Source organism: Colobus angolensis, unplaced genomic scaffold (assembly GCF_000951035.1).
Source record: "Colobus angolensis palliatus isolate OR3802 unplaced genomic scaffold, Cang.pa_1.0 Scaffold258, whole genome shotgun sequence".
NCBI classification, from domain to species: Eukaryota; Metazoa; Chordata; class Mammalia; order Primates; family Cercopithecidae; genus Colobus; species Colobus angolensis.
In genome coordinates, this window is record NW_012115799.1 from 199 (window position 1) to 10,534 (window position 10,336).

The 10,336-nt window shown below is 44.7% G+C and overlaps 2 protein-coding genes across 5 annotated transcripts; one reads left to right on the plus strand and one right to left on the minus strand.

The window, feature by feature from the left end:
- Positions 1 to 444: 444 nt before the first annotated feature.
- On the minus strand, positions 445 to 3,569 carry MGAT2 (mannosyl (alpha-1,6-)-glycoprotein beta-1,2-N-acetylglucosaminyltransferase). 4 transcript variants are annotated; one of them, XM_011947050.1, is made up of 2 exons: positions 2,888 to 3,569; positions 445 to 2,684 (listed from the first exon to the last, which is right to left on the minus strand). In XM_011947050.1, exon 2 carries the CDS (start codon positions 2,659 to 2,661, stop codon positions 1,318 to 1,320), a length of 1,344 nt encoding a protein of 447 aa, XP_011802440.1. In that variant the 5' UTR covers positions 2,662 to 2,684; positions 2,888 to 3,569; the 3' UTR covers positions 445 to 1,317. The 4 variants fall into 4 exon arrangements, with proteins under 4 accessions (XP_011802440.1, XP_011802439.1, XP_011802438.1 ...); XM_011947049.1 differs by having other exon boundaries at positions 2,882 to 3,569; XM_011947048.1 differs by having other exon boundaries at positions 445 to 2,770; positions 2,875 to 3,569.
- RPL36AL (ribosomal protein L36a-like) lies at positions 3,250 to 5,188 on the plus strand. The gene is made up of 2 exons (XM_011947046.1): positions 3,250 to 3,352; positions 4,744 to 5,188. The coding sequence occupies exon 2, from the start codon at positions 4,778 to 4,780 to the stop codon at positions 5,096 to 5,098; it is 321 nt and encodes a 106-aa protein (XP_011802436.1). The 5' UTR covers positions 3,250 to 3,352; positions 4,744 to 4,777; the 3' UTR covers positions 5,099 to 5,188.
- The last annotated feature ends 5,148 nt before the right edge of the window (positions 5,189 to 10,336 follow it).

The window sequence follows — 10,336 nt, forward strand, 5'->3', positions numbered from 1 at the left end:
GGGTTTTCGCCATGTTGCCCAGGCTGGTCTCAAACTCCTGAGTTCCAGCAATCTGCCTGCCTCAGACTCCCAGAGTGCTGGGATTACAGACATGAGCCACCATACCCAGCCCCTAATAGTATCTTTACACAGAAATTAGTCTTTTATGAGAAATTTTTGGTTGAATGCAATTACAAATTAAGGGAAACTTCTAGAAACTTCTACATTAAATATGGAGCAAAATTTAAGCCTGTTTCCTATAATTTTCTGTATCTGTCCTTTTAAAAAGTATGATTTAAGTTAAAGCCGGCACTAGAAAGTATTTGACTTTGGCATGAGTGAACTTTGTACCATTTCTGGCTTTCAAAAACAATTTAGGCTGTATTTACCTTACACAGCAACTTTTTATTCTTCATTATCTATGCCTGGGTAATTTGAAAGCCAAACAGTTTCTTGCACAGGGAATGCATTGTCATGAGCTGGGTTTTATTTCAAACTCAATTATACAATGTAGCAATAATAAATATTAAAATGTAATGCTAACTCAAAACTTGTAGAATGCCTTCACTAAATTTGGTATAAAGAGTAAACAAAACTTATTCTGCAAAAGGATTAGGAACCTTTTTATGCAAAAATGAGTATTTTATTTTGTCAGCACTAAAAGAAAAAAAAAAAAAAACCACTGTATTTCTACATTGAGGTGAAAACAATGTTTAAACTTTCTTATCAATCAAATACATTCCAAAAGAAAGTGTGTTCTATGAAGGTTCCAAAGCACACTCAAAACACAATAGTACAGGAATCTAATACTGAAAATGACTGTTCTGACAGGGTGTTTTAACAAACATAACTTTTTAATTATTAAACCAGTGAAGCAATCCCTTCCTAGTAAGTGTGTCAATACAGTGAAACTGGGTTTGTTCCATTAATACCCTAACAATTTCATGGTAATACTTTTTACTGCTTTGACAGTTTTAAATAAATTTTGCTGTACCTAAAATAGGTTTTAAAAGTGGAAAAGTGTACAAAGTTTCAGATAAAAAGACTAATAGATGCAATTTAAATCAAATTTCCCCTCCTCTATCAATCAACAATAATCAGTTTTAGCAGATATAGATGGAGCTTTAAAACCCTACTCCCAAAATGAAACCTTCAGTTTTAAATCTTAATCAGACATAATTGGAAAAGATTACTATGTATTTGGACACCTTTTACAAGATTTTTTGTATTAAAGCAGAAACCAGTTCCTAAACTCTTTTATTCAATTGTATGTCCTGTCCTGTTTGGACAAATATCAAAAATAGAAGACTGTCACTTTTGCTTCTGTAATTGTGATTTTCACTGCAGTCTTCTATAACTTTTACAGAGTTCATGGTCCCTAATATCTCCCCACCCTCCATTTTTTCTAGGTGGGGAAATGGCTACCATAGTAAACTTCTCACTGATAGACAGAGTTTCTGGAAACATGTATTGTTTGTTATTATTTAAGAGTGACTCAATTTGGGCACTCTGGGTGGACGGTCTACAGGTTTTCTTGTGATGCATACCACAGTCTCCAGCATGAAAAATCCTAGGAACTTGAGGAACTAGCACTTTCCAGAATTTTGGAAGACAAGATACAGTCAAGTATTGAAGAGTCCAGTCCCAGTTATAATCATCATAAGTACAGAAAGTGTCTGTGCACTCGATCAGCTTCTGATAGGCATTCCGGGTCAAGGCTAGACCCATATTGTGCTCTGTGGATTTCCAAGTTTTCACATCTACCTTGTCAGCCATGCCATAGAAACTGCGACTGGCAGTATAGGTCCCCAGGGAGAGAACATCACATTCAGGGCACTCTTGCTGCTTCAGTTTCCACATCTTTTTGAAGACATGGTAAAAGTCTGGGGCTAAGTAGTGATCCTCTTCTAGGAAAAGTATAAGGCCAGCATAATCTCGAAGAATTTTGACTCTTTCCCACACAAAATGCAGCTTCCACCACCAGTGATGTTTGGTCTGGGAGAATTTGGCCTCTCTATAATGGCCGAAGGAGTCGGGATACTCAGCATTGATGCACCCCAATTTCAAAGCGGCGTTCTTCGACAGGTCTCTGGGACAATCTCTAGGGTCACTGCCTGGAAACTCGTTAGGGTACAACTGAATGCTGAAAGGAAAGAACACCTGCAGAACCGGACAGAAATCCACCCCGGCGATCAGCTGATTGATCTCGGTCGACCAGAAGTCGTGGCTAAAGATGACGAGGACGTTGTCAATTCCCTGGGCTTTTCGAAGTGAGTCCAGCAGCAGTCTGAGGTATTCGGGCCGGTTATGCACCTGGACCACCAGCACCAGCTCCCGGGGGGCCCAGTTGCCAGTCTTATCTACATTCCTCAGCGTCTGATCAAAGTTCAGCTGGTACACCAGGGACCGGTACCGCAGCGTCAGGTTGTCCGCCTCGGGCTGGGGGACCGCCGGGATCAGGGGAGCCGCCGACTCGTTGGAGACCCTGCGGATGCCCACAGCCACAGAGGGGTGGTCCCCGCCACGGCTGCCGGCACCCCGCACGGGTTCGGCGTCCACCAACGGCGGGGCGAGGGCCTCGTTCTTCCTTTGTCGCCCATTGCTGCTCCAGAGGACGAAGCCGCAGGCGGCCACCACGAGCGTCAGGATTAGCACCTTCCGTTTGTAGATGCGGAACCTCATGGTCTCCAGGGCCGGGAGCGCGGGCGGGCGGGCGCGGAAAGGAGTAGCTGCTTCTGCACGGATGGGGCGGGCGGGCGGCGGCCGTCGCCTTGGCCTGTCACGGTCGGAACTGGACCCCGCGGCTGCCCTCGCTAACTCATCCTGGGCCCCGGGGGTCCTGGGGCCCGAGACCTCTCAGCTACCCCGCGCCGCCTGCGCTCCACACATCCTCGCCTGGCAGCTACAGCTCGGGCATCGGCGCCGCCGCTAGGAGCCGCGGCTCGGCTTCGTCTCGGTCCTCTCCATTCAGCACCACGGGTCCCGGAAGAAACCCAGCAGCTGCCCCACCGCACCCTAGCTTCGTTACCTGCGCCTCCAGCGGCCCTGCGTCCTCTGCGTTCTCATCCTTACGTGAGCCCTAGACGGCCAGGACTGAGCGACGCAGCCTCGCCCCACTCCGGTGGCGACAGTTCTGACAACCCGCAACTGGCCCGCGGAACACCGCGGCCCTCCGGCCCACACCCCTCCGGCCCGCCCCTTAGACCGTTGGTTGGTGCTTTCCAGACGCGACCGAAGGCGCCTGGCCGCCGTGACCGGCTGCCTATTGGTTCGCAGTACTGTCGCTCAGGTGCAGTTCCTACTTCCGCTTCTCTCTTCCCTTTCCTGTTAGACTAGAGCTGCGCTACGCGAGGGTGTCGGACGCCGTTTCTCGGTAAGCTAAGAACGGGACTGTAGCGGTTCCAATAGGAGCCTCCGTTGCTCAGAATCTGGGGTAGGACTAGGCCTTCTTAGGAAAGGGAAGGCGAGACCCACGGCCCTCGTCGGCCTTAGTTCGAGAGCAGGCTTCTCCCTTCAGGCATGGCGGCTGTAGGATCGCGAGGCGCGCCGGCTTGATAAGGACACGTCAGCCCTCTAGGCTGCTGACGGGTGACCGTGCTTCGGAGGGAAAAGTGATACCACGCTGATGTGGTTCTCGGAGAAGGAACGGGGCGGGTCGTAACCGTAGCTACGACGTCGCACACTGCCCCAGCCATTCTCTAGAGTTGGAAAATGGAGGAGGTGGGTGGGGGAAAGAGAGTCAAAGAAATTCTTCTTCTTCTGCGGAAGAAAATTAGATGAACCGCACATTTCTTTTCGGGCAGCCACAATAAATTAAACCCATTTCGTACAGAAAACTGACTGTATTGGGCCTCCTAAAGCTACTGCTCTTGGTTTTCGTGAGTCTTGTTCTATATGAGAAAAGAAAAATGGCTCGGAGCATTGAGTTATTTGAGGTCTGCAAAATTTGCTGGGCCCAGAGAGACAGGAGTATGAGACTTCAGACACCTCCCCACTTCATGCCTGGCATTTTATTCCTGATTAGCTGCTTCACCCATTATGTCCGTGCTCCTGGAATTTGTCATAAAAAGAACGGTGTATAGCCAACCAATCGCTTGTGTTATTTTAATGTAAATTCTTGGTAAATAACTTAGGAACTGCCGTTTTTTCCTCTAAAAACCCGCTTACAACTGCTGCTATTCACGGCAATTTGAATCTGTGCTCCGGGTTGCAATCTCAAACTTGGCCCAAATAAACACTCAACTTGTGAATTTTGCCCCAGTTGTTTTTTTTTGTTTTTGAGGCGGAATTCCGCTCTTGCTGCCCAGGCTGGAGTGCAATGGTGCGATCTTGGCGCACTGCAACCTCCGCGCCCCGCGTTCAAGCCGTTCTCCTGCCTCAGCCTCCCCAGTAGCTGGGATTACAGGCATGCACCACCACGCCCGTCTAATTTTGTATTTTTAGTAGAGACGGGGTTTCTCCATGTTGGTCAGGCTGGTCTCGAACTCCTGACCTCAGGAGACCCACTCACCTCGGCCTCCCAAAGTGCTGGGATTACAGGCATGAGCCGCCGTGCCCGGCCTTGCCTCAGTTCTTTAGGTTGACAAATTAGTCCTCCAGTAATTTAAACGAAGTGTTTAAAAGATATGCACTTGTACGTGCATTTATTCATATGGAAAATGAGTATGTGGTGGGTTTATATTTATGTATACGGTTTTCGTATATCTACTTGTGTAGCACTTTCACTTTTCGGAAGGTTTAATGTCTGCTATCTTATTTTACTAGTTTTCATCATATAGACAACAGCCCTGCTGCAAAGATGGTCAATGTACCTAAAACCCGAAGAACCTTCTGTAAGAAGTGTGGCAAGCATCAGCCTCACAAAGTGACACAGTATAAGAAGGGCAAGGATTCTTTGTATGCCCAGGGAAAGAGGCGCTATGATCGGAAGCAGAGTGGCTATGGTGGGCAGACAAAGCCAATTTTCCGGAAGAAGGCTAAGACCACAAAGAAGATTGTGCTAAGGCTGGAATGTGTTGAGCCTAACTGCAGATCCAAGAGGATGCTGGCCATTAAGAGATGCAAGCATTTTGAACTGGGAGGAGATAAGAAGAGAAAGGGCCAAGTGATCCAGTTCTAAACTTTGGGATATTTTTATTCTGATTTTGAAGAGAAAATGTTGAAGCCATAGAAAAATTACCTGAGGGAAAATAAATAGTGATATTCTTACGCAAACCTTTTGTGGTTTTTACTTATAAATAGAATTCCATGTTTAGTGTAGTCCCACCTCAAACTTTACTAACAAGTTTATATATATATTTATCTATATAAACATATATATATGAAGGGAAAAATACTATATTATTTTGTTTTCTAGTCAATTTTAAATGTTGAGTGAATTCATAAACATTGAGCAGCTTAGAAGGGTCTTTTAAGATTTTGCAAGAGAAGAAACAAGATATGCTAGGCTTGTGTATAGCAGGCTGGGTTAGGCAGAGGATCGAAGCTGGGGGATAGTAAGAGCTGACGGCAAATGTTCCGTCTAGTAGGGGTCACTAGCCAGGTAATGTGCTTCCTGTTACGCTAGTCACATTTAGTACTCAACAGCCACATGTGGCTAGTTTATTGAACAACAAAGATATAAAACATTACCACTGCAGAAAGTTCTTTTGGACAGTATAGACTATGGCCTTGAGTATAAAAGAATAGTTCAAAATTGACTTCAAACTAAAGTTAATTGAAAGTCCAAGATAGCATAAATTTTGTTTTTTGAACCTCTCAGAACACTAGGAGGTACGGAAATTTCTTTTTTTTTTAGACAATCTGTCACGCTGGAGTGCAGTGGCACATTCGTGGCTCACTGTGGCCTTTCAGGCTCTATAGGCTCTACCTTAGCTTTGGAGTAGTTGGGCACCACCATGCCTGGCGAATTTGCCTGGCCTTTTTTTTTTAAGATGGGGTCTCACTATGTTGGTCTGGGCTGGTCTCAACTCGTGGGCTCAAGCAGTTCTCCCATCTCAGCCTCTCAAAGTGTTGGGATTACAGTGTCTGCTATGTGATTGGCCAGAACTTATTGACAGTTGGGAAGGTTTAGGAGTTATAAACTGAAAACAAAAAGGTTGAAATTCACAATGAAAAAAATTGAGCCTTGTAATTATGAAAGGCAAGAAAAGGTCAGCATCAGATGAAAAGCTGGGAAAAGGTATGGGTTATAAGAGGACAAATTCTGCCTTTTGTATATGAATTTAAGTTGACTAAGATACATGGGAATGACTGAAGAGAGTTAGAGGAATGCAAAGGGCTAGGGTGTGTAGGAGTAACATGGTTTGCACATAATCCCAATAACGATTATAGCTGCATTTGTTGACTGTAAAAACCATGTATACAAGTTTATTTTTAAATACGTCACCATCACTTTTTACTTTTTTGGAGACAGGGTCTTGCTCTGTTGCCCAGACTTGTGTGCAGTGGCTTACCCTGCTCACTGTAGCTTTGACCTCCCAGGCTCAAGTTATCCTCTCACCTCAGCCTTCCTAGTAGCTGGGACTGCAGGCACGCAGCACTATGCTCGGCTAATTTTTGTATTTTTTATAGAGACGGAGTTTTGCCATGTGGCTCAGGCTGATCTCGAATTCCTGGGCTCAAAGGATCCACCCATTTCAGCCCAAAGTGTTGGGATTGCAGGCGTGAACCACCTCACCTGGCCTACCATCACTTTTTAAAGAACGTTTTAATGCAGCTGTTTTGTAATATTTATGGACAATCCCTCACCAACCTACGAGTTTAGAAAATCCTAAAATATTTTACTTACAGAATTCTTGGTTTTAAAGACCAAAAGTGAATTAACTAGAAGACAGTAGCCTGGGCCTAAAATCTGATCTGGGTTCATAGTACTTCCCTCGTAGGATGATTTGTAAAGAATAAATGCTTATAAAACACCTGGAATGGCTGGGCACAGTGGGTCATGCCTGTAACCCCAGCACTTTGTGAGGCCGAGGTGGGCGGATCACTTGAGGTCAGGAGTTCGAGACCAGCCTGACCAACATGTGAAAACGCTACTAAACATACAAAAATTAGATGGCCAGGCGCAGTGGCTTATGCCTGTAACCCCAGCACTTTGGGAGGCCAAGGAGGGTGGATCACGAGGTCAGGAGTTCGAGACCGGCCTGGTCAACATAGTGAAACCCCGTCTCTACTAAAAATGCTAGTGAAACCCTGTCTCTACTAAAAATGCAAAAATTAGCCAGACGTGGTGGCACATGCCTGTAATCCCAGCTACGTGGTAGGCTGAGGCAGGAGAATGACTTGAACTCGGGAGGCAGAGCGGAGGTTGCAGTAAGCCGAGACCACGCCATCACACTCCAGTCTGGGTGACAGAGCAAGACTCCATCTCAAAAAACAAAAACAAAGTGCATCTACTCAGGAATATCTGAACTTTCAAAAAAGAAAAAAAAAAAAGCCCCAAATAAACATTTAAGGAAGACAAAGGCAGTAATTATTTTGTAAGAAATAATCTTACAGAGACCCTGCTAACAAGCCCAAAACAGCAATTATATTATGTTAACACTGGAGAGGGCTTTTCTCCAGTAACTTTTATTCTTTCCTTTGTTCATAAAAACCAGTCTGAGGTTATTGCAATGTTCTGGTGGAGAGGCTGACTTGAGGTTGGTCAGTGGGAATGAACAGAATGAAAAAGTTAATACTGGTTCTATTTTCCATGAGTCTTTCAAGTTGGTTATTTTTCCATTCCTTATGCCCTAGTTCACGTCATCTTTTTTTGAGACAGGTCTCCATCTGTCACCCAGGTTGGAGTGCAGTGGCATGATCTTGGCTTACTGCAATCTCCCAGGCTCAAGTGATGCTCCTACTTCAGCCTCCAGAGTAGCTGGGACTACAGGCATATGCCACAATGCTCAGTTAAGTTTTGTATTTTTTGTAGAGACAAGGTTTCACCATGTTGGCCAGACTGGTCTCGAACTCCTGACCTCAGGTGATCCACTCGCCTCGGCCTCCAGAGTAGCTGGGACTACAGGCATATGCCACAATGCTCAGTTAAGTTTTGTATTTTTTGTAAAGATAGGATTTTGTCTTGGTGACCAGGCTGGTCTTGAATTCCTGGGCTCGAGCAATCTGCCAGCCTCGACCTCCTGAAGTGTTGGGATTACAGGAGTGAGGCACACTGCACTGGGCCCAAATCACCATTTAGCTGGTGTATTGCCACTCCTTTTAAAATTAAAAACATTAAAAATTTTGTCATTTAATATGAAAAAAAATAATATATTAAACATTTTGTCACTAATACATTTTTGTCATCTTATGTGACAAAAATAATTTAAAAACCCACCCTAATAATACAAAATGTAATCAGCAAAAAGTAGCAATTTTTGGCCAGGCGTGGGGGCTCACGCCTGCAATCCCAGCACTTTGGGAGGCCGAGGCAGGCGGATCACGAGGTAGGAGTTCGAGACCAGCCTGGCCATCATAGTGAAACCCTGTCTCTACTAAAAATACAAAAAAATTAGCCGAGTGTGGTGGCACACGCCTGTAGTCCCAGCTACTCGGGAGGCTGAGGCAGCAGAATGGCATGAACCCGGGAGGCAGAGCTTGCAGTGAGATGAGATCACACCACTGCACTCCAGCCTGGGCGACAAAGAGAGACTCCGTTTCAAAAAAAACAAAAACAGATAGGGTCTTGCTATGTTGTCCAGGCTGGATTCAAACTCCTAGGCTCAAGCGATGCTCTCATCTCAGCCTCCTGCATAATCAATTTCTTTTATAACACCTAAAATGTGAGGCAAAGAGAAGATCCTAACAGGTTTTTTTCTCACAAAAAATTTTAGGGCAGCCAAAGAAAATTAAAGGAAGGAAATGCAGAAAGGAAAAGAAAATGCAGAAGGGAAAACATTTGTTGATCTAATCACTAACCCCCAAAGCCAGGAGCTGATCTATTTGTTTCAAAAACAGCTACTACTTCAGACTCTGGCCTTCTTAGCTCAGTCCTGGAAATAACCTAAGTTTTTAGTTCTTTGAACTAGTGATGTCAGGTCAGAATACCAGAAATAGGTAAAGAGCCTCCTGATTCACCCTTATTTATAACCCCCCAAATCTTGCACCAGATTGGGCTGTGAGGGTAAGTCTAAAGGTAGCTCGTAAAGCAAGAGAACTATTTACCTCACCTTGAATGAGCATATGTGTTCTTAAACCACTATGAATCTTAAATTGATGCAATAATTTTGAGACTACCATTTAATAGTTGTAAGTTTAAGTAACTTTTTTTTTTCTTGAGATGGAGGCTTGCTCTGTTGCCCAGGCTGGAGTGCAGTGGCGTGATCTCGGCTCACTGCAACCTCTGCCTCCTGGGTTCAAGCGATTCTCCTGCCTCAGCCTCCTGAGTAGCTGGGACTACAGGAGCGTGCCACCATGGCTGGCTAATTTTTGTATTTTTAGTAGAGACGGGGTTTCACCGTGTTAGCCAGGATGGTCTCAATCTCCTGACCTCGTGATCCGCCCGCCGCGGGCTCCCAAAGTGCTGGGATTACAGGCAGGAGCCACCGCGCCCGGCCCACACCTCACAGATGTCTATGCTGCTTCTCCTTAAGCTTCTTAGATCTGTGACTTTATAGTTTCCCTTAGATTTGGAAAATTTGAGCCATTATTTCTTCAAATATTTTTTCCATGACTTCCCCTCCATTCGAGACTCCCATTACACATATATTAGGTTGCTTAAATGATGCTCTGTTCATCAGAAATGTTAGTTTTTTCAGAGCAGTTTTAGGGTCATAGGAAAATTGACCAGAAAGTACAGTTCCCATGTATCACCTGCTCCCACACACATACAACCCCCCTATCATCGTCCTGCACCACAGCTGTACTTTTGTTACAATTGATGAACCTCTTCTTACATGTCGTTATCATCCAAAGTCCATAACTTACGTAAGAGTTCACTCCCAGTAGTGTACGCTCTATGAGTTTTGAAAAATGTGTAATGACACGCATCCACCATTTTCGTATCATACCAAATCGTTTCACTGCCCTAAAATTCCGGTGTTCTCTACCTACTCATCCTTCTCAGCCCACAACCCCTAGCAACTACTAATCTTTTTACTGTCTTTATAGTTTAGCCTTTTCCAGAATGTCATAGAGTTGGAATCATACAGTGAGTGGCCTTTTCAGATTGGGTCCTTTACACTCAGTGACATGCATTTAAGGTTCCTCTGTGTCTTTTCATAGATTGATAGCTCTTTTTTCTTTTTCTTTTATTTTTAGTTAACATCCCATTGTCTGGATGTACTACAGTTTATTTATCTATTTAACTTTTTTTTTTTTTTTTTTAGACAAAGTCTCTCTGTTGCCCAGGCTGGAGTGCAGTGGCACGATC